At 40.8% G+C, this 23,812-nt stretch overlaps 1 protein-coding gene across 3 annotated transcripts; it reads right to left on the bottom strand.

Annotated features, from left to right (window-relative positions):
* Positions 1–106: 106 nt before the first annotated feature.
* Positions 107–22,645, bottom strand: LOC139312746 (E3 ubiquitin/ISG15 ligase TRIM25-like). 3 transcript variants are annotated; one of them, XM_070937787.1, is made up of 9 exons: positions 21,992–22,645; positions 18,677–18,772; positions 15,427–15,660; positions 14,065–14,221; positions 11,272–11,349; positions 7,580–7,657; positions 3,888–3,965; positions 2,803–2,826; positions 107–2,166 (listed from the first exon to the last, which is right to left on the bottom strand). In XM_070937787.1, the coding sequence occupies exons 1-9, from the start codon at positions 22,604–22,606 to the stop codon at positions 2,090–2,092; spliced, it is 1,437 nt and encodes a 478-aa protein (XP_070793888.1). In that variant the 5' UTR covers positions 22,607–22,645; the 3' UTR covers positions 107–2,089. The 3 variants fall into 3 exon arrangements, with proteins under 3 accessions (XP_070793888.1, XP_070793889.1, XP_070793890.1); XM_070937788.1 differs by lacking the exon at positions 2,803–2,826; XM_070937789.1 differs by lacking the exons at positions 107–2,166; positions 2,803–2,826 and having other exon boundaries at positions 3,892–4,021.
* Between the last annotated feature and the right edge of the window lie 1,167 nt (positions 22,646–23,812).

Here is a 23,812-nt window from a genome sequence, read left to right as displayed (position 1 = left end):
CAATTAATCCCATGTTTGGCTCTGGGACTAATGACCCTGGTTTAATTAGAGGATGGATCGTGGCTCCTCCTTGTTGCAATATTTTGAAAAGAAACGCGAAGAAAAGTCTCTAATAAAACTTTTATTTGTTATAAAGAAAATAAAACACCTCACTAACTAAGAAAAAGTTAATTGTTACATTTTGGCAAGCGAGATCTCCTGCCGGTCCAGCCGGACCTCTGGCAAGAGAACAAAGGAAAGAGTGTGAGAAGCAAGTGAAGGAATGTGGGCGGATACGGAAACACGTAGCTTACTGATAAGAAGTTGGCAAGCTACGGAGAGTCTGACAGTCCAGAAATGATGAGTTCAGCTGGCAAATAAAATAACGCAATTCAATTTTTTCAATTTTCCTTGTTGCTCAATTAAGTCTTTGTATCTTATTAATTTTTGAGTTCTGTTAGATTTGGATGCCTTACTGCTTCTAATGGTGAAAGCCAGATCGGTATTTTCGAGTAGTGCTGTTTTTTAATTTTTAACCAAATTTGTATAGTGCATTCCTTATTATGTGTCTTTTGAATTAGGTATGTGTTTTGTGTCTCTCATCCCAAAGGAATGAATGCCAACCTGCTTGTATTTCATATCCTTCAATTGTTAGTATTGTGTTATTTTTTAATTCCATCCATTCTTTTACCCAGGATAACACAGCCGCTTGATAGTAAATTTCCCATTCAGGGAGTGCTGTGCCCCCTCTATCTTTTGAATCTTGTAGTAATTTAAGTTTAATTCGTGGGCGCTTCCCCTGCCATATAAATTTGGATGTTATTTTATTCAATGTTTCAAAAAAGATTTTTTCTAATTTTATTGGCATGACCTGAAATAAGGATAAGAGTTTTGGTAAAGTATTCATTTTAATGGTGGAGATTCTTCCCATTAATGATATCTGTAAATTTCTCCAGTTGTTTAAATCTTTCTTTATCTGTATTATTAATTTATCGTAATTGTTTTTTTTATTGCCGAGCTTCTTGCTGATAGCTAAATCCCTAGATATTTTATTTTCTTAGTTGTTTGAATTTGTATAGTATTCTCCAATTCTTTTTCTTGTTTCTTTGTGAGATTTTTTGTTATTAATTTTGATTAATTTTGATTTATTTTTAATCCTGCCACTTCTCCAAATTCTTCTAATTTCTTAAACAGTTTTGGTGCTGATTCTAGTGGTTTCTCTACTATATACACAAGGTCATCAGCAAAGGCCTGGACTTTGTATTCTTCTTTCCTTATCCTTAACCCCTTGATTTCTTGGTCTTCCCTAACCTTCTTTAAAAGAATCTCCAGTAAGCATTTACCATTATTAACTAGTTTGTTTCAGCATTAATCTCACTAGAACTCATTAGGCGCTGTGGTGATGCAGTAGTTAGAATGCAGTATTGCAGGCTAATTCTGCCGACTGCCAGCAGTTCGATCCTGACCGGCTCAAGGTTGACTCAGCCTTCCATCCTTCTGAGGTTGGTAAAATGAGGAGCCAGATTGTTGGGGGGAATATGCTGACTCTATAAACCGCTTAAGAGAGGGCTGTGGAGCACTGTGAGGCAGTATATAAGTCAAAGTGCCATTTCTATTGGTTAGTTCTCTTGCCCTGTGGAATGAAAGAAATTGAGGAATGCAAACGGAGATCCTTTACAAGAAACCAATAACTTAACATCTGTAAAGAACAGATGGTGAGAGAAATATTCATTAGCAGTCTTTACACCAAGGCCGCAAATAAATATTTGTGATTTTAAGAAGGCCTATGTAACCATTACTCCCTTAAACATTTAGAATGCTCTTTTGAGATGCACTACATTTCTAAAAGCTGAGGACCCAAATACATCAGACTAAATCTCGCCACTGAAATGTATGGAGTACATTAAATTGATAGACACAACTGAAAGCGCAGAGGTAGCAAACAAATGTATCTAATTGTACAAAGAAAAAGTATCTGCATAGGGCTCAAGCCACAGGTGCAATTTTCTCATGACCAGACCACAGCACAATTATTTCTACTCCATGCCAACAAATGCCCTGTTGAAGTTTTCTGAAATTTCAGCAGAGGCAGCTATTCCTCAAATTTTAATCAGTGGAGTTCATTGGCAGGCGGAAAGTCACAAGATTGGTTGAATTTACGGCGCTTTTTAAGCCGTCTTCTCCGTTCTGAAAAGAAAAAAGATGTGCCCAATTTAGTTATTTGGGAACGAGACAAACAACTCTCTCGGAATGGGCAAGCAAGAGATCCTCTGGCTAGCTCTTATTAGGATTTATTGAAGTTTTAAAAAGTGTTACCAATTTGAACTTGATTATCCCAATAATTTGTTTTAGCTATGTGGAAATTACCGGTGTGGTAGCGGTACTTACTTAAATTTCTTAAGTAAGTACCGCTTACTTCCTTAAATTACTTAAATTTCAACATGATTACTGAAACAAAAAATCAAATGCTATATAAACAAATTGATTATTTGGAATGCATAGATAGTAGAAAGCAGGGATCCAATAATAAGCTAAGACTTTTGGAAAAATAGAGAGGCCAGAATCAAGTCAAAAGCCAGCCCAAGAGATTTTGCAACAAGGGGGAAAAAAGTTTTTTGGGGAAAAAAAGCAGTTTAGATTATCCTTAGTTATACCAGTGGCATCTACATCATTCCCTTGGAAAAGAAGAATGCCAGTCAATTTTGGCATATTTGCCACAAGTGAAAGCAGAGCCCAGCTTTATTCCAAGTTCATTTTTAGTTTTCTATGCAAGCTAGGATTTCTACTGTAATCTTGAGAGTTGTGAGGTAACACAATTATTACCTGCATCCCACCGACTCTGGATACCTATAGAATGAGCAAAGATTTGATATGAAATGAATTACAATATATTACAGAGTGTAGAGTGATGTTAACAGGAAGTACTGTATGAAAAAAAATTAGGTGAAGAAAGCTATGAGGTGAGACAAATTGTGTATTAGGGAACATTAGCTGCAAAACATGGAGAAGAACAGAGAAACAAAGGACAGTTGCAAAAATACAATCAGCAATAGAGAGGATCAGTTAAGATTAAGAGGGGGAAGAAAACACTTTGCTGAATCATGTAAGCCAAGTGTTTTGGAAAGAGATGAAAAGGACTGGAAAACAGCTTCTACCCAAGTGAATGGAATTAAAAATAAATGTGATAAAAAATATTAGGGATGAAACTAAAGCAAGAGAGATCTGCATACAGCAAGATGTGAAGGAATGATACTGAAATGTATATATAAATGTTGGTACTGAAAAAATGTTGAAAAGGACATCCATTTTGAATTACTTCGGATAGGTAAGTGGCCATATTAATTGATAAATAACAAAGGGTAAATAACTTGTGTGATAAAACATATGTGTCAGGTTACAATGAAGTGATCCAAAATCCTAACTCAGCTTGACTGCTTTTGGGACAGTTGCTTTTAAGTTTAGACCAGGGATGTCAAACTCATGACAACACGTTCTCAACATTTTTCCCATTCGCGGAGCTGGGGTGGGTGTGGCCTATGCATGATGCATCCGGTCCGCAGGCCGAGAGTTTGACACCCCTGGTCTAGACTGTCTCAAAGGGTTGTGGAGAAAAATCAAGGGATGGAGGATTATCATAAGTAACAAAATGCCCAGTACTCATCACTAGCTGCTGTTTTATCTCATGCAATGTTTGTAATGATACATAAAGTTCCAACTCTTCCAACATTTAATGGACCAATGAGGGAAGCTCCTTCTGTCCTTCTCTTCCTTGCGAGAAAGCTAAAGAACAGCGTCCTTCAGACAGGAAGCTAAATGCTCCACCAGAGACTCCTACCACCTGCTCTGATCTCAAAAACTCCACCATGTGCAAAGAATATCTATCACTATGATTTGCTCTAAATACTCACTAGTTTTTCCTGCAGCTGCTGGGCATACCTCTTCCACCATGGGCGTCTTCAATGGGAGTACAGAAGCGTCAGGATTACCTAAAGGAACATAAACAAAGACGACAAAAGCCAGGAATCTTGTCAAAAGGATCCCTCTGAATAGGTAGGTAAGATGGAAACAAGGAACAAAGGAGAAATGTTGTCAGAAGCAGAGGAAGGAGGCTGGGTGCTCAGCACAAGGTAATTCCATCAAACTCATCAGCAGTTACTGGAGTTGTGAATCAACAAACCAAGTATTTGGGAGATAGAAGGGGTCCTGAAGCTCACCCGTTCTTTGAATTATTCTGGATATGGACTTAGTGGCTTCTACTCCTCTATCTAGTTTGTGGCAGCTTAATTGAGAAGGATGTGGCAAATGGGGATGACTTTAAGTATGGGAGTGAGCAAATGTACATGGCAACCAATAAAATTCTCCCCACACTTTAAATTCATTGCATCTCTGTGAATTCCAGAAGAACTTGATGTTCCTCAGCATTTCAACTCATTTGAAAGTGATCCTTGTGTTATTATTTCTCTGCTCTAGACCAGGTGTGTGTTGTATGCCCTAGCAGGCCCTATCTGAAAAACACAGGTAGGTAGTTATGGGGGCTTATAAGATCTCAACTAAGTGTATGTGTGCAAGTGAGTGACCATTAAGCTGAACCCAGGAGCGTGCAGAACACCTCCAGAAAGAGTCTGACAGAGAATTCATGCTCTTCGAAGGATCTTCTTCCTCTATAGCAGGAGTGTCAAACTCAATAAATAAATTTATTCATATTATTTCCAAATTGTACCAGAGGGGTACGGCAAGAGTGAAGGTAAATGGTATATTTACACAAGATATAAATTTGGAAGCAGGGACAAGACAGGGTTGTCCTCTGTCTCCGACCCTATTTTTATTAGCAATGGAAATTTTAACAACTTTGATTGAAGAGGATTCAGAATTAATAGGTTATAAAGGCGTCAAAGTTAATTTATATGCAGATGACACTCTTGTCATTTTAAATAATATTACAAATGATATAAAAAGAGTTCAAACACATTTGGAAGAATTTGAAGATATGACTGGTTTGAAAGTAAATTGGGCAAAATCAGAATTATTAATGGAAATTGATAGGGAAAATAAATTAGAAAAATTACAAAATCAATTTGGAATTAGGATAAAGGATAATTTAAGATATTTAGGTATTATACTTCCACTTAAAATTAAAAATTTAAAGAAACTAAATTATGACATAGTAACAAAAGAAATTGAAGAGAAAATTGGGAAATATAAAAAACTCAAGTTATCTTGGTTTGGTAGGGTAGCTTTATGTAAAATGATGTTACTTCCTAAATTTAACTTTTTATTCGAGATGCTTCCAATTTTTTTAACCGAGAAGGACATTGAAGTATATCAAAAAAAATTAGATAAATTTTGTAATGGGGATAAAAAACCAAGACTGATTAAGAAAATGTGGTATCAGAACCAAAAACAAGGTGGTTTAGGAATTCCAAAATTATTAAACTATTATAGAGCATTTAATATAAAAACAGTAGTAAAAATTTTAAAAGGAGATGTTAAACTTTGGGGTAATTTGGAAATGAAGGAAATAAAGAAGTTTGGTTACAAATGGTTTTTGGAAAATTTTAAAGGTAAGGTTAAAATTTGCAATTATTGGTTAAATAGTTTGACTAAAAATTGGGACAGAGTAGCAAAAAAATTAATACCAGACGCATTGTATTTAGGTAAACTGAAAGAGAATTGCCCAATGAAATTAAATAGTAATAGAGAGAGGATTATAATAGAAGAGAAAGTGGAAACAATTAGTGAATGGTTGAAATTTATAGAAAATGAAATGAGGAAAGAGGAAATTTATGGAAAATTAAACATTAATTGGTTTGAAAGAATTCAAATGAATAAATGGAATAGGAAATGCAAAGAAAGGAATGATGAGAGCAGAAAGGAAACGGAATTTGAAAATTTGACATCTCGAATAATAAAAGATGAAATCGGGCCAAAGGGATTAGTTAGTAAAATTTATAAAATTATTAACTCTGATAATAATCCACAAAGGGTAATGAAAGAGAATTGGGTAAAAGAACTGGGTATTGAAATTTCTGATCAAAATTGGAATATGAATTGGGTTAGCAGAATAATGAGGACATTATCAATAAGGATTAAAGAACATAATTATAAAGTTATTTGGAAGTGGTATTTGACCCCAATAAGACTCTTTCAAATGGATAATAAAGTGGATAAAATGTGTTGGAGATGTAAAGTGGAACTTGGGACATATGTTCATATGTGGTGTAAATGTAATGGGGTTGAACTTTTTTGGTCTAGGATAGAAAATGAAATATTTGAAATAATTAAGAAGAGGGTCAAATTGAAATTGGAAACCATATTATTATTAATATTGAATGAAACAACATTAACAACTGGAGAAAGAGAATTGGTGAGGATTTTGGTTATAATGGGGAGAATTATAATTGCTAGATATTGGAAATTAAATGTTGATTTAAAATTAGAAGAATGGTACAATGAAACATGGAAATTTGCATTAAATGATAAATTGACTTGTGATATTAAAATTAGAAGTGGTATATATAAAGAAAATGTTTTTTGGAACACTTGGCAACCATTTGTGGACTTTGCACTTGGGAGATTGGATGAATCGGCACCAGTACCTTATCAAAGAGATTTCTGGAAGAATTGAAGACTTCAAGTTCCTAAAACTTCCTTTCCGTTTGTATAGCACGTTGGGGGAAAAAAAATTTTTTTTTCCTTACTATTGATTTTTTGTATTGATTTTTTTTTCCTTTTTGTTATTCCTTAACAATAAAAATATAATTAAAAAAAAAAAAAGAAAACACTTTGCTGAATCATGTAAGCCAAGTGTTTTGGAAAGAGATGAAAAGGACTGGAAAACAGCTTCTACCCAAGTGAATGGAATTAAAAATAAATGTGATAAAAAATATTAGGGATGAAACTAAAGCAAGAGAGATCTGCATACAGCAAGATGTGAAGGAATGATACTGAAATGTATATATAAATGTTGGTACTGAAAAAATGTTGAAAAGGACATCCATTTTGAATTACTTCGGATAGGTAAGTGGCCATATTAATTGATAAATAACAAAGGGTAAATAACTTGTGTGATAAAACATATGTGTCAGGTTACAATGAAGTGATCCAAAATCCTAACTCAGCTTGACTGCTTTTGGGACAGTTGCTTTTAAGTTTAGACCAGGGATGTCAAACTCATGACAACACGTTCTCAACATTTTTCCCATTCGTGGAGCTGGGGTGGGTGTGGCCTATGCATGATGCATCCGGTCCGCAGGCCGAGAGTTTGACACCCCTGGTCTAGACTGTCTCAAAGGGTTGTGGAGAAAAATCAAGGGATGGAGGATTATCATAAGTAACAAAATGCCCAGTACTCATCACTAGCTGCTGTTTTATCTCATGCAATGGTTGTAATGATACATAAAGTTCCAACTCTTCCAACATTTAATGGACCAATGAGGGAAGCTCCTTCTGTCCTTCTCTTCCTTGCGAGAAAGCTAAAGAACAGCGTCCTTCAGACAGAAAGCTAAATGCTCCACCAGAGACTCCTACCACCTGCTCTGATCTCAAAAACTCCACCATGTGCAAAGAATATCTATCACTATGATTTGCTCTAAATACTCACTAGTTTTTCCTGCAGCTGCTGGGCATACCTCTTCCACCATGGGCGTCTTCAATGGGAGTACAGAAGCGTCAGGATTACCTAAAGGAACATAAACAAAGACGACAAAAGCCAGGAATCTTGTCAAAAGGATCCCTCTGAATAGGTAGGTAAGATGGAAACAAGGAACAAAGGAGAAATGTTGTCAGAAGCAGAGGAAGGAGGCTGGGTGCTCAGCACAAGGTAATTCCATCAAACTCATCAGCAGTTACTGGAGTTGTGAATCAACAAACCAAGTATTTGGGAGATAGAAGGGGTCCTGAAGCTCACCCGTTCTTTGAATTATTCTGGATATGGACTTAGTGGCTTCTACTCCTCTATCTAGTTTGTGGCAGCTTAATTGAGAAGGATGTGGCAAATGGGGATGACTTTAAGTATGGGAGTGAGCAAATGTACATGGCAACCAATAAAATTCTCCCCACACTTTAAATTCATTGCATCTCTGTGAATTCCAGAAGAACTTGATGTTCCTCAGCATTTCAACTCATTTGAAAGTGATCCTTGTGTTATTATTTCTCTGCTCTAGACCAGGTGTGTGTTGTATGCCCTAGCAGGCCCTATCTGAAAAACACAGGTAGGTAGTTATGGGGGCTTATAAGATCTCAACTAAGTGTATGTGTGCAAGTGAGTGACCATTAAGCTGAACCCAGGAGCGTGCAGAACACCTCCAGAAAGAGTCTGACAGAGAATTCATGCTCTTCGAAGGATCTTCTTCCTCTATAGCAGGAGTGTCAAACTCAATAAATAAATTTATTCATATTATTTCCAAATTGTACCAGAGGGGTACGGCAAGAGTGAAGGTAAATGGTATATTTACACAAGATATAAATTTGGAAGCAGGGACAAGACAGGGTTGTCCTCTGTCTCCGACCCTATTTTTATTAGCAATGGAAATTTTAACAACTTTGATTGAAGAGGATTCAGAATTAATAGGTTATAAAGGCGTCAAAGTTAATTTATATGCAGATGACACTCTTGTCATTTTAAATAATATTACAAATGATATAAAAAGAGTTCAAACACATTTGGAAGAATTTGAAGATATGACTGGTTTGAAAGTAAATTGGGCAAAATCAGAATTATTAATGGAAATTGATAGGGAAAATAAATTAGAAAAATTACAAAATCAATTTGGAATTAGGATAAAGGATAATTTAAGATATTTAGGTATTATACTTCCACTTAAAATTAAAAATTTAAAGAAACTAAATTATGACATAGTAACAAAAGAAATTGAAGAGAAAATTGGGAAATATAAAAAACTCAAGTTATCTTGGTTTGGTAGGGTAGCTTTATGTAAAATGATGTTACTTCCTAAATTTAACTTTTTATTCGAGATGCTTCCAATTTTTTTAACCGAGAAGGACATTGAAGTATATCAAAAAAAATTAGATAAATTTTGTAATGGGGATAAAAAACCAAGACTGATTAAGAAAATGTGGTATCAGAACCAAAAACAAGGTGGTTTAGGAATTCCAAAATTATTAAACTATTATAGAGCATTTAATATAAAAACAGTAGTAAAAATTTTAAAAGGAGATGTTAAACTTTGGGGTAATTTGGAAATGAAGGAAATAAAGAAGTTTGGTTACAAATGGTTTTTGGAAAATTTTAAAGGTAAGGTTAAAATTTGCAATTATTGGTTAAATAGTTTGACTAAAAATTGGGACAGAGTAGCAAAAAAATTAATACCAGACGCATTGTATTTAGGTAAACTGAAAGAGAATTGCCCAATGAAATTAAATAGTAATAGAGAGAGGATTATAATAGAAGAGAAAGTGGAAACAATTAGTGAATGGTTGAAATTTATAGAAAATGAAATGAGGAAAGAGGAAATTTATGGAAAATTAAACATTAATTGGTTTGAAAGAATTCAAATGAATAAATGGAATAGGAAATGCAAAGAAAGGAATGATGAGAGCAGAAAGGAAACGGAATTTGAAAATTTGACATCTCGAATAATAAAAGATGAAATCGGGCCAAAGGGATTAGTTAGTAAAATTTATAAAATTATTAACTCTGATAATAATCCACAAAGGGTAATGAAAGAGAATTGGGTAAAAGAACTGGGTATTGAAATTTCTGATCAAAATTGGAATATGAATTGGGTTAGCAGAATAATGAGGACATTATCAATAAGGATTAAAGAACATAATTATAAAGTTATTTGGAAGTGGTATTTGACCCCAATAAGACTCTTTCAAATGGATAATAAAGTGGATAAAATGTGTTGGAGATGTAAAGTGGAACTTGGGACATATGTTCATATGTGGTGTAAATGTAATGGGGTTGAACTTTTTTGGTCTAGGATAGAAAATGAAATATTTGAAATAATTAAGAAGAGGGTCAAATTGAAATTGGAAACCATATTATTATTAATATTGAATGAAACAACATTAACAACTGGAGAAAGAGAATTGGTGAGGATTTTGGTTATAATGGGGAGAATTATAATTGCTAGATATTGGAAATTAAATGTTGATTTAAAATTAGAAGAATGGTACAATGAAACATGGAAATTTGCATTAAATGATAAATTGACTTGTGATATTAAAATTAGAAGTGGTATATATAAAGAAAATGTTTTTTGGAACACTTGGCAACCATTTGTGGACTTTGCACTTGGGAGATTGGATGAATCGGCACCAGTACCTTATCAAAGAGATTTCTGGAAGAATTGAAGACTTCAAGTTCCTAAAACTTCCTTTCCGTTTGTATAGCACGTTGGGGGGAAAAAAATTTTTTTTTCCTTACTATTGATTTTTTGTATTGATTTTTTTTTCCTTTTTGTTATTCCTTAACAATAAAAATATAATTAAAAAAAAAAAAAGAAAACACTTTGCTGAATCATGTAAGCCAAGTGTTTTGGAAAGAGATGAAAAGGACTGGAAAACAGCTTCTACCCAAGTGAATGGAATTAAAAATAAATGTGATAAAAAATATTAGGGATGAAACTAAAGCAAGAGAGATCTGCATACAGCAAGATGTGAAGGAATGATACTGAAATGTATATATAAATGTTGGTACTGAAAAAATGTTGAAAAGGACATCCATTTTGAATTACTTCGGATAGGTAAGTGGCCATATTAATTGATAAATAACAAAGGGTAAATAACTTGTGTGATAAAACATATGTGTCAGGTTACAATGAAGTGATCCAAAATCCTAACTCAGCTTGACTGCTTTTGGGACAGTTGCTTTTAAGTTTAGACCAGGGATGTCAAACTCATGACAACACGTTCTCAACATTTTTCCCATTCGCGGAGCTGGGGTGGGTGTGGCCTATGCATGATGCATCCGGTCCGCAGGCCGAGAGTTTGACACCCCTGGTCTAGACTGTCTCAAAGGGTTGTGGAGAAAAATCAAGGGATGGAGGATTATCATAAGTAACAAAATGCCCAGTACTCATCACTAGCTGCTGTTTTATCTCATGCAATGGTTGTAATGATACATAAAGTTCCAACTCTTCCAACATTTAATGGACCAATGAGGGAAGCTCCTTCTGTCCTTCTCTTCCTTGCGAGAAAGCTAAAGAACAGCGTCCTTCAGACAGGAAGCTAAATGCTCCACCAGAGACTCCTACCACCTGCTCTGATCTCAAAAACTCCACCATGTGCAAAGAATATCTATCACTATGATTTGCTCTAAATACTCACTAGTTTTTCCTGCAGCTGCTGGGCATACCTCTTCCACCATGGGCGTCTTCAATGGGAGTACAGAAGCGTCAGGATTACCTAAAGGAACATAAACAAAGACGACAAAAGCCAGGAATCTTGTCAAAAGGATCCCTCTGAATAGGTAGGTAAGATGGAAACAAGGAACAAAGGAGAAATGTTGTCAGAAGCAGAGGAAGGAGGCTGGGTGCTCAGCACAAGGTAATTCCATCAAACTCATCAGCAGTTACTGGAGTTGTGAATCAACAAACCAAGTATTTGGGAGATAGAAGGGGTCCTGAAGCTCACCCGTTCTTTGAATTATTCTGGATATGGACTTAGTGGCTTCTACTCCTCTATCTAGTTTGTGGCAGCTTAATTGAGAAGGATGTGGCAAATGGGGATGACTTTAAGTATGGGAGTGAGCAAATGTACATGGCAACCAATAAAATTCTCCCCACACTTTAAATTCATTGCATCTCTGTGAATTCCAGAAGAACTTGATGTTCCTCAGCATTTCAACTCATTTGAAAGTGATCCTTGTGTTATTATTTCTCTGCTCTAGACCAGGTGTGTGTTGTATGCCCTAGCAGGCCCTATCTGAAAAACACAGGTAGGTAGTTATGGGGGCTTACAAGATCTCAACTAAGTGTATGTGTGCAAGTGAGTGACCATTAAGCTGAACCCAGGAGCGTGCAGAACACCTCCAGAAAGAGTCTGACAGAGAATTCATGCTCTTCGAAGGATCTTCTTCCTCTATAGCAGGAGTGTCAAACTCAAGGCCCGTGGGCTGGATCCGGGCCACGATGAAGCTGAATCTGGCCCGTGTGGCCATCCTGGAAACTGTAAGGGTCCAGCCCACGTCTCTTTGGCCCTGTTGTGGCCCGCTAGCAGAGCTGGAAGCAGATTCAGACAATGAGGAGGTTGGGTAGGAACATGGGCCAGACCTGGAGTCTGGGAAAGGCTCTGATGAGGGCTCTACGTCAGAGGCAGAGATGGGGCCAGGGCCATCCAAAAATTATTTGCTACCTTCGGAGTAGGAGATAAGTGGGGCAGAAGAATAGCTGGAGCCTTTTCCAGTTGCTCGCATGTGCAGAGCTGTCAGGAGAAGGGAATGATTAAGGAACAGGGGTCGACTCAGGAGTAAAGGCACAAGTGGACACTGAATGGCCCCTCCCATAGGGAATAAATAGGAGCAAAAGGGGAGTGGTGTTTGCAGGAGACAATTACTTTTGTTTAATCATGTGAAGATTTGCTTATCTGAGATCGTGCCTCACAGAGACTCCTTGCCAAGTACCGTGTTTCCCTGAAAATAAGACAGGGTCTTATTTTCTTTTGAACCCTGAAATAAGGGCTTGGCCTTATTTTCGGGGGGGGTTTATTATTTTGGGGCACAATTTGGGGGTGACAGGTGGGGAGGGATGGAGAGGAGGAGAAGTGAGGGGCAGGAAGCCCTGCCATGCCCAGCAAAGGTGTGGGGAAGAAGAAATGGCAAGAATCATGGCTGCTTTTGTAGCCAATTGAGGCTGAAAAAGCAACAGGAGGCCCCACACGTCTCACACCCCCTTCAAGAATCATCTTACCTCAATCGGTTGCCAAGAGCTTGGCCCCAATTGAGGCTCCCTGTGGTGGAGCCCGCAGCCCGGTACTTGAGAGGGTCTTGGGGGGGAAAGCCCCTTTATGCAACCCAGCCTCTTTTTCAGGTGGGCAGGAAGCCCCCTCCTACCATGCAGCCGGCTGATTGAGAATCGGGCAGTTGTGGGAACCACTTCCCAGCTGGACAAGGAACTCCGGCAGGAAGGCGTCTTCTTTGGGCTACTGAGCGCCAGCCTGCACGCCTACTTGGTGCTGCAGGTGCCAGGCTACAATCCTGGGTCTGGTGGGTGCTGCAGCTCTCAGGCCAGCTGTGTGCAGAGCTGGCACGAGAGTTGGAGCAGCCACCAGGGCCAGCGCCCAAAAAACGCCTCGTTTGGCGTAGCTGTAGTTGTTGAATTTCTCACTTAGCAGCATCAATTTTGGGCTCAATTGTGGTCATAAGTTGAGGACTACCTGTAGAGTTAAATGCTGTAGGACAGGGGTGTCAAACTCGTGGCGTCATGTTGTCCTATGTGAGATAACATGACTTTTTTCCCCTTTGCTAAACCGGGGGTGGATGTGGCTAGCGTGACTCATCCACCCTGCGGTCCTCAAGTTTGACACCCCTGCTGTAGGAGAAGGACCATAGCTATCTTGTACACTATATATTTGCAAACTTGTTTCTTCATGATAACCAATGGTTTAGCAATACAGGTAATCCTCGATTTATGACTACATTTGAGCCCAAAATTTCTGTTGCTGAGTGAGACATTTGTTAAGTTTTGCCGCTTTTTATGACCTTTCTTGCCACTTGTTAAGTTAGTAACATGGTCTTTAAGCGAATCAGGTTTCCCCCACTAACTTTGCTTGTCAGAAGATCACAAAAGGGGATAGCATGACCCCGGTACACTGCCACCGTCATAAATATGAGTCAGTTGCCAAGCATCTGAATTTTGACTGATGAGCATGGGGATACTTCAACAGTCGTAAGCATGAAAAATGGTCATAAATCATTTTTTTCAATGCTGTAACTCTCAATGGTCACTAAACGAACTGTTGTAAGTCAAGGATTACCTGTACTATCCCAAAAATCTTATTAACTAAAGTCAGTTAATTTATTAAACATTTTCATACGTTAGCAATACAGCTAGAATAAAATATGTGAAAACGAAAAAAAACCCCAAAAACAATCCCAGTAAATAAATGAATAAATAAAAGGACCTTTTTTTTCCTGTTCCTGAGATATACGCAAAAATTGTGCTGTAACGTCTTTGAGGTTACAGGCTTTCTTATAAAAAGTGCCTAGCAGGTTTTGATCCAACTCTATTCTGGGAACGAATACATCGTTGAAGGATATCTTCCGCAGTTTTGTTGATCTCTAAAAAAAAAAGCATTAAGACTTGCGATCATCTGAACTCCAGCCAACAAAGAGCTCTACTTCCTTTCACAGTGCTTGACACATTATATAGAACAGTGTTGGCGAACCTTTTCAGCACTGAGTACCGAAATGGGAGTTCGTGCAAACCAGAAGAGCAGCCATCCAGTGTGCATGCACGCACTGGGAAGATGATCTTCCTGTTTCTGGCGTGCGCATGCGCACCGGCCACCTGGTCTTCCAGTTTCTGGCACGCATGCCAGGGGTGAAATCCAGCAGGTTCTGCATAACCGGTAGCGGAAATTTTGAGTAGTTCGGAGAACCGGCAAATACCACCTCTGGCTGGGGTGGGAATGGAGATTTTGCAGTATCTTTCCCCTGCCATGCCCACACCATGCCCACCAAGCCACACCCACAGAACCAGTAATAAAAAAAATTTGCATTTCACCACTGACGCATGCGCGTGCGAAGACCAGTTGGCCAGTGAGCATGCGCGCACTGGAAACTGGAAGATCATCTTTCTGGCACGTGCATGCACACCAGGCAGCTGCTCTTCCAGTTCCCAGTGCTCCCACACACATGAAGACCAGCTGGCGAGTGCACTGGAACCCAGAAGAGCAATGGGCGACTGCTCGCGTGCCCGGAGAGACGGCTCTGCGTGCCACTTCCAGCACGCGTGCCATAGGTTCGTCATCACAGATATAGAAAATAGAACAGAATAGAATAGAATTCTTTATTGGCCAAGTGTGATTGGACACATAAGGAATTTGTCTTCGGTGCATAAGCTCTCAGGGTACATAAAAGCTTTAAGTGATAAATTATGATCATAGTCATCATAAAATAGTGGAGTATACTGTACATCCTGCATTTTCTTTTTTTAAACAGACTCCAAGCGGGGAAAGGAATGCCCGTCTCAACTGTCAGAATTTATTATTTCTAGGAGTTGAAGACCAACAACATCCAGAGAGCATCAGATTGGGCATGTTAAACTAGGACCATTACCATCTGTATTCTTAGTCTAAAGACACTAAAACAACCATCCCCACTGTGCAATTTTCTGGGCAACTCTTTGAATTCTCAGCAATGGGGAATTCTGGGAGTTCAACACATACATCTATAGGACAAGCAGGTCAGGAAAGATTTCACTGGAGAAAGGACCTCCCTAATTGGAGAAATTAGCGAGTCCTTTACCTTTACCTGAAAATTACCTTTAAAAATGTGGTGTCATCCATCTCTGCCAAGGTCACTTCAATTTCATTTTGCTCCCTCTGGATTTCATTCTTCTTCTTGCCCAGCACTGTATGGGCGTATTCAAATTTATCCAAGACTCTTTTTTCTTCTGTTTTGATTTTCTTCCAACAATTATTTTCTTCTTCATGAATTAAAGCTACTGGTTCTAGGAATTTCGATTTCAGCAAATCCAGCTTCTGACTAGTGGTATTCTGAAGGGACAATATCATCAAAATAAAAAAATGATTTGGAAATGAAGTAATGCCACATTACTTATTAGGAGGCTGGGAAATGGAGAAATAGTTGGGAGACCTCTGGAGGAAGAAATGGTGGACTGAACATGGAGCTGACAACCACAACTACCCGTGTTTCCCTGAAAATAAGACCCTGTCTTATAATTTTGTTGCCACCAAAAAAGGCACCAGGTTTTATTTTCGGGGGTGGGTGGGTCATCCACTGACTCACCTCATTTGTGCGCATCACCCCTGGCCTCTTTTTTGCTATCAGAGGCCTTCAGGAACTTCTTCGGCCGGCAAGGCCAGCAAGGCTTTCCTGAAGGTCTCTGCAGTTGATAACAGAGATCCGGATTGATCTGGAGCTCTGTTATCAGCTACAGAGGCTTTCAGGAAAACTTTGCTGGCTGCAGAAAAAATGGGCCAAGGTATGTGAGGCCTGGACGTAACTATCTGAACGTAAGTAGTAGAGCAACTCCAGCCCCACATCCCCACCCTAGCTTAATTTTTGCCTGTGCACTCTGGACTGTGGGGGTCTTAATTAGGGCTTTTTTGGGGGGGAGGGGAGAGGGCTTATATAGGGTGCACATGTAAAAATCAAGCTAGGACTTACTTTCTGAATAGGTCATGTTTTTGGGGAAACACAGTAAGAATGAACAGCTGGTGAACAGATCAGCTCGAGGAACCCCTCCAGACAAAGAGACAGTGGGAGATCACCCAATATTGCTTCCGTTTGTCCTCTTGAGGAGACCACAAGGCAGCAGTCTTCTATAAGTTTTGAGCACAGGGAGATGAGGGAATAGCCATCTTGCTCAAAGTATAGTTAGCATTTTTAAAAGGATACCAAGTTCAAATACAGGTAATCCTCGAGCTACAAATGTAATAGAGTAGGGATGTCAAACTCAAGGCCCGCGGGCTAGATCCAGCCCACAGGATACTTAGATCTGGCCACGGGGCCGGCCTGGAAATATCAAAGGACCAGCCTGTGGTGCCTCTGCCGGCCAAAACAGGCTGTTTTCAGCCAGGAGAGTGCTGCAAGAGGTCGTGGAGGCCAAAAATGGGCCACAGGGGGCCGCCTGGGGCCTCTGTAAAGCCAGTTTTCCACCCAGAGAGCGCTGCAGGAGGCTGTGCAGGTTGAAAATAGGATGTGGAGGGCTGCCCAGGGCTTCTGCAAGGCCCACTTTTGGCTGGGAAATTGCTGCAGGAGGCCATCCGTCCCATCTCCTTCCCTCCCCCAGGCCAGCCCACGGAGAACTACAATGCTGTTCCGGCCCTTGAAGAAATCCAGTTTGACACAACTGTAATAGAGCCTGCCAATTACATTCGTAACCCGAGGATTTGTTAATTGGATCATGTTAAATGAACATGATTCCTTCCTGCTTTACCCAATGCATTCGCTAATTGAATATGCAGGCCGTTAAGTGCACATGAGGTATCTCAGGGTGGGAAAGACCATGGGGGGCCTAGTGCTTCTGACCACCCAAGGCCTCCCCACCATCCTGCCCCACCAGGTCTCCAAAGGCACTGGGCCTATAGAGACTCACTTACCTTTTGAAGAACTTGATGACCAAAGCAAGCTCTCTCTTTTCCAGCCTCTCTGCCACATTTTTTTCCCTCCTCCTGGCGCTCCAAAAGGCTTCTATTCTCCATGTCAAAAGGTTTTGCAAAGGTCTGGAGGGCTTCGGGGCAGCGATCTCTGGCTGCTTCAGGCCTCCGTCCCTTTGTAAAACTTTTTGGAAAGCAGAAGAGAGGCCTGAAAGCAGTGCAAGATTGCTCCCCCAAAGGCTTCTGTTCTCCGCAGCAAAAGCTTTTGCAAGGGGATCGAGGGCTTTGGGACAGTGATCTCATGCCCTTTCAGGCCTCCTGCCCTTTACAAATGCTTTTCGCGTGGAGAACAGAAGCCTTTGGGGACACAATCTCACGCTCCTTCAGACTCACTGAGGCTGCCCAGCGCTCCAAAATCGGATCAGGTGTCCTGTGCAGGGAGCCTTGGTGAGTGAGCCAGGCTGAGCAGGGTGTTCTCATCCCACTGTTCCTCTGCTCTCACCGCTCCGCTTTTGGAGTGCAAAGAGCAGAAAAAGAAACGATGCTGCTGTACAAACCCTGCAGTAGAGAGGCCGGAGAGGAGAAAGCTCGCTTGAGGTGAGAGGAGGAACTCTGGATCTTCGAAACGTAAGTTAGCCTTTTGGGTTGGGAGGAGCTGGTGGGCTACCATAGCAGGGCCAGTCCCTATTAGGTCCCTCTGTGTGTGTGGTGCTGGGGGATAGGCAGGGGGAATGTTGCAGTTTCTCTGCAGTTGGTCATAAGAGTGAACTACTACCGTGGTGCTGCGTTCGGGACTGTGTTGTAAGGACTTGGGGTCGTAACTTTGAACAGTCGCTAAGTGAACTGTCATAATGTGAGGACTACCTGTACTTCCTTTTCTAATCACATTCAGAAATTGCTTGTTAGCTACTTTTCAGCTATTAGAAATTTTGAATTGACAAGTCTGAAAACATGGGCAATTCTGTTTCTAATCCTTAAGTAAAGCAAATTTTAACTACAAGAAAATAAACTTTTACAAAATTGTTAATAAATGTTTCACTTAGCAACAGAAATTTTGGGCTCAATTGTGGCTGTAAACTGAGGACTACTGTAATGTGTACATGAAATCATAATTCAAAGGAGGCATTTTTTATAGTACAACTCAGTCTTAAAATATTTTGAAAGAAGTGTAACTTCATTTTTTCCCCTATTTGAATCTCAGCTACCTCATATATTATAAAACTCAAGTAAATGGTGACAGCAAAAGGCAATCTTAGAAATAGCAAAGCCCTTTGACACAATTCCCCCTCCCCCCCCCTCTCTCTCACACACACACATACAGTGTCACTAAACACAATGCATAACTCCAAGGTGGACCTCTATATAGTGAAACTGGGGCAGCCCTCTTACATTACCACGTCCTACTTGCAAAGAGACGTGAACTTCCATTTAAAAAGAATTCTTTCCTTACACTGAGTTGCTTTTGCTGCGTTCGTACTTCTTCCATGGACTTTGCAGCCTTGTCATTCAAGTCACGGAGTTCTGTTAATCTCTTCCTCAGTTGTAACTGTAAGAGAACAAAAAAAATATTCTTTAGATTAAAAACAACATTCGGAACCAGCTACTACATAGCAGCATGCCAGCTACTACGGTAAGAAAACAAAACCACTGATAGGAGATAATAGTTTTACTTCAGGATTCTGATTAAAAGGACACATCTGCAGTTACATCTTCAAAAAATTATTTTTTTAAAAAAAATTGGGTTTTTAATGTTGTGCAGAGTGGAAAAAAATGGTGGGCCAAAGATGGAGCTGACAACTATGTAGATAAATATAGCTTCAAATCTGGCCAAAGCCGATACACACAAAACAAAATCAGAATGAAATAAAATAACGACTCAACACCAACAGTGTAAACATTACTGTAAAAGTATTTTTTTAAATGTAAAAGAAGCTGTTATCAATTCAGCTTCAGATGTTTAGGGATGTTAACTACTGAAACCCATTACTTAGCAACACATGACAGAAGCTACCTTATTTGAAGGATGGTAGTTGACATAAAATTCAGTGACTTGGAGCATGTAGGAACAAGGGAAAGATCCTTTGGCTATTGAGGGAAAGTTGAGTAACGCAGAGTAACAGATGTCATATATAGCATATGTGGGAACATATATGGCAGTGGTTTTTAAAGTTTAACCCAATTAATAATAATAATAATTATTAGGCTCCAATTAAAATCCCAGAAATTTAAAATACCCCAATTTAAAATCGTTATGTTAATAGCCCGGCCTGGCAGAGCAACAGGGTCTTCAGTGCGCAGCGAAACACCCGGAGGTCGGAGATCTTACGTATTTCCGGGGGCAGTTCATTCCACAGGGCTGGGGCTCCCACAGAGAAGGCCCTCCCCCTGGGTGTCGCAGGCCGACATAACTTGGCCGATGGCACCCTGAGGAGACCCTCTCTGTGGGAGCGGACTGGTCGGTGTGAGGCTATTGGTGGCAGAAGTCGGTCTCGAAGGTACCCGGGTCCTATGCCATGGAGCGCTTTAAAGGTGGTGACCAACACCTTGAATCGCACCCGGAAGACCACTGGGAGCCAGTGCAGCTTGCGCAGGACGGGTGTCACGTGGGCGCAACGAGTTGCACCCATAACCACCCGCGCGGCCGCATTCTGGACCAGTTGGAGCCTCCGAGTGCTCTTCAAGGGGAGCCCCATGTAGAGAGCATTACAATAGTCCAGCCGGGAGGACTACTGTAAAATTACCTCTTTTTGTAATCTTGGATGTCAACCCTCCCTCCCCCCAAATCCAAACCCCCATTATTTTACACAAGCATCAATGTTATATTATGGTTGCCAGGAGGATCAGCCAGGTGTTTGGACTGGAGTTGGCATTTTTACTCACCTACCGAGTCCTTCCCAAGGACCTGGGTTAGGCAGGTTGTTTGATGGTGTTAAAGGCATCGTTACTGTTTATTTCAGCAACAATAGCCCCATACTGGATCCTTGACTCATCAATAAGCAATCACAAATTGCTCCGTTACCTTGGTAATTGCCCAAATTACCCTCTTGGAGATCATCACCCCCAGTTTAAGAACAACACTGCGGGAGCAAATTCTAATATAGACCTACTGAAGGTAGATAGATTTACAGGCCGGTCAAACTGACGGCCCACGAGCTGGATACGTCACGGGCAGGCCACTCCCACCCCAGCTCTGCAAAGGCAAAAAAGTCATGATACGTCACGATCCGCCCTGTGACGCAATTGAGTTTGAAACCTGTTGAAACACCTTTGAAACAGCAGCTATTCAGCTATTAAATCATTACCTTAACACTCTTGTGTACAGAGATTTGCCTGAAACTGAACTTTGTGAATTATATCTTATTCCAAGTCAAGAATTCAAAAGTTTTTCACCTGAGTTTTTCCCAACAGAGGGTTCTCAAAATGGAGTTCAATGCCTATTTTAAATCAACAAAAGCAGCCTATGGGTAAGATTCTAGGCTTATTACTATACATTGTATCTCAGTCAAAGGACTAACATGATTTGGTACAGGGCCCCAATCTAAGGCCTGTATATTCCAGGCACAAAATAGTTATTTTCCCCATCCATTCTTAAAGCTTCCATTCTAAGGCCAGAGCATAAAGCTTGCTAAACTATGCTCAGTAGACTTAATTCATTTATTTCAATGTATTAGCTCCGCTGGACTCCAAACTAATTAAGACAATAGTACTATAGAATCAAGTCTTCCCCGTTTAAAAATGGGAACAATTACATCTATGGCTCAACCTAGCAATATGTTTCAATTTTGCAGATAAAAGTGGAAGCTGAAACATGACCCCACTAGTCAATGCTGAACTTCAAGATTTCTGGCAGACTGTGACCACTGTCAAAAGCCCTAATCTTACATCAAAAGTGACAAATTTACTCGCTTTGCCACGCAAAGTTCTGGTTTGATAGGTGGGGTGAACTGTCATTTATGTACCTGATATTACAGGCAGTCCTCAACTTCTTGTTTGTTCAGTGACTGTTTGAAGTTACCACGGCACTGAAAAAAGTGACATGAGTCACGCGATCAGATTGCAGGCGCATGTCAACCAGCATGTTATTTATGATGGTTGAAGCTTCCTAGGGTCATCTGATTGCCATTTGTGACCTTCCACGCTGGCTTCCGACATGCCACGTCAATGCAGGAAGTCAGATTCACTTAACTGCACTGAAGGTCATAAAATCAGGCACAACTCATTAACAAACCCCTTGCTTAGCAACAGAAATTCTACCCCCGTCAAGGATTACCTGTATATGCTAGAATAAAGATGATCTTTTGGTTTTGTCTTCAAGAGACAAGATTCCCCCATCTTATATAGGCCCGTCTTTTTATTGTCAACTGAGATTTATACCCTCTTAAACTCTAATTATCCTAGATATGAATGTTTGCAGAGCATCTTTGTGATACTGCTTATACTAATTGACTAAATCTTCCTTGGCAGCCATCTTTGAATTGAATTATTTCAGTAGTAAGATGTTCCTGGATACTTTGTACAAGATGAGTAATCATCAGATAAATGATTACTCCTTTGTTGCTATTTTGGAACAATGTCCTCACACTTCAAGCAGACTTGGCACTTTGGGGGGGGAATGTTCGAATAGAATAGAATAGAATAGAATAGAATAGAATAGAATAGAATAGAATAGAATAGAATAGAAAATAGAAAATAGAAAATAATCAAGGTGCCCCTGTGTCTCCCACGCCTAGCACACCAATGTAGCCACCATCCACTCCTTCCTCACCTCCTTTGCTTCCTTGGCCTCTTTTAGTGGGGTAGTGGAGCAGGTCTTGTGAGAAACCAGGCAAAAACAGCAGATGGGGACTCCATGCTCCTGGCAGAAGAACTCCAGGAGCTTGCTGTGGGCCTGACACTTCTTCTGCTGAAGTTCCTTCACGACTGGAACCACCTGGTGGCTCTTAAACGCCGGGCTCTCCAGGTGGGGCCCCAGGTGCTCCTGGCAGAAGGAGGCCATGCAGGTGAAGCAGGTCTTGGCCGCGTCGACCACCAGGCAGCTGTCGCAGGCCACTGGCGAGGGAGACCTCGGCTTAGCCGGGCTGCTCTTCGCCTTCTCCTCGCCCGTCTCTTTGTAGAGGCCATCTTGGCTGATCTGGAATTGCTCCACCGCCTTGCAGAGCACCGTGTTTTTCTTCAGCTCAGGACGGGTTTCGAAAGAGGCTCTGCACTGGGGGCAGCTGAAGGTGTCCTCGACTTCCATCCAGGTCATCTCCAGGCAAGGCAGGCAAAAATTGTGGCCGCAGGGCGTAGTGACCGGCGTCTGAAAAACGCACAGGCAGATGGAGCAAGTCAGCTCCTCTTCCAGCCCGAACATAGACAACGGGTCGATGAAGGTAGCCATGACTGCGGCGCCGGAGCGAAGTCACCGCTTTATATGTACATAAGCGGGAAAGGAAAGGAAAGGAAACCGAAACTTTCTGCACTGGCGCTAAGTGCGTTTCCTAGAAATCACGTGGGCCGGCGGGCGGGGGCGCTTGTGCGCAAGGCAAAGAGCCGCCTGATAAGCCTTTATGGAGAGGAGAGGAAAGGAGGTTCTCCCAATTGACCGACACCATCAAGGGCGGCTGGATGTGTTTGCTTGCTGGTTCTGCTTCCCGATCCTCGCCCTTCCTTACTGATCCCGTCCCCTCCGCTTACTGCACGCCTAGAAGCAAGCCGTACTGCACAGTACCCCTGGCTTTGCTACTCCCCCCCCCCCCGGGGAAAGAGCCTAGTCCTTTTTTAAAAATTAGGGTAGCCGTATAGAGCGAGTTGGGTAGCTTCCGATGGCGTTGGCTCGAAATGGGTGGCGCCCCCCACCCCCCAGAAGTGCATAGAAAGGGCACCCGGCCTTCGATGAGGGATGTTTTATGAGGCGTGAGTGGGAAGACGCAAAAGGCAAATCCGGGAGATTAAACTCACTCGCGTCCATACCAGGAAACAAGGACTACATTTTTTTTCTATGGGTTGAGGACGTTACATATTTTCTGGGTTTAAGTGAACGCCGGGTGTGCAAGACGCAGAAGAAAAGAGGTTTCGTGATGGATCATCGCAGGGGATAAACGATACCGCTTAGAGCCAATTATTTCCTGGTCAAATCCAATCGACCAACCAACACATTCAGTTTATAATCGTCAGGATGGCCCGATCCCTGCCTGTTAGGTACCAGATGTAGAATGAGAATTGTAAAAAAGCCAACAGATGATGATAAACGTGATGGCTATTTATTATTTCCCAAATTGGAGAAACCTATTTCTACTAATTCTTCGAAACCTGGCTAGTCTGCTCTTGCCTCATGTATGGGCTCTGGGGCATACGTGGAAGCAGAACGCTGATTAGGCTTAACTTTGACCTGATATTTTATTCTAGGTCACCTTGTGTGTTCTTAGGAACCCGCAACTAACTCCAAAAGAAAATATGTTGCATGTGCAAAATCGATATGAGCTCTTCTTTTTCTCTCTCTCAAATTGGCAGAATGTAGTTTGTATCAGGAGGGTTGCAGAGTCTTTCCCTGGCATCTCCCCAATGAACTTGAAAAATCCTGCTTAAATTGCTGTCCTCCAGGGGT

Source organism: Pituophis catenifer, unplaced genomic scaffold, assembly GCF_029215685.1.
Source record: "Pituophis catenifer annectens isolate HBS135680 unplaced genomic scaffold, rPitCat1.0.hap2 SCAF_2, whole genome shotgun sequence".
Classification (NCBI taxonomy): domain Eukaryota; kingdom Metazoa; phylum Chordata; class Lepidosauria; order Squamata; family Colubridae; genus Pituophis; species Pituophis catenifer.
This window is presented reverse-complemented; position numbering and strand designations above follow the sequence as displayed.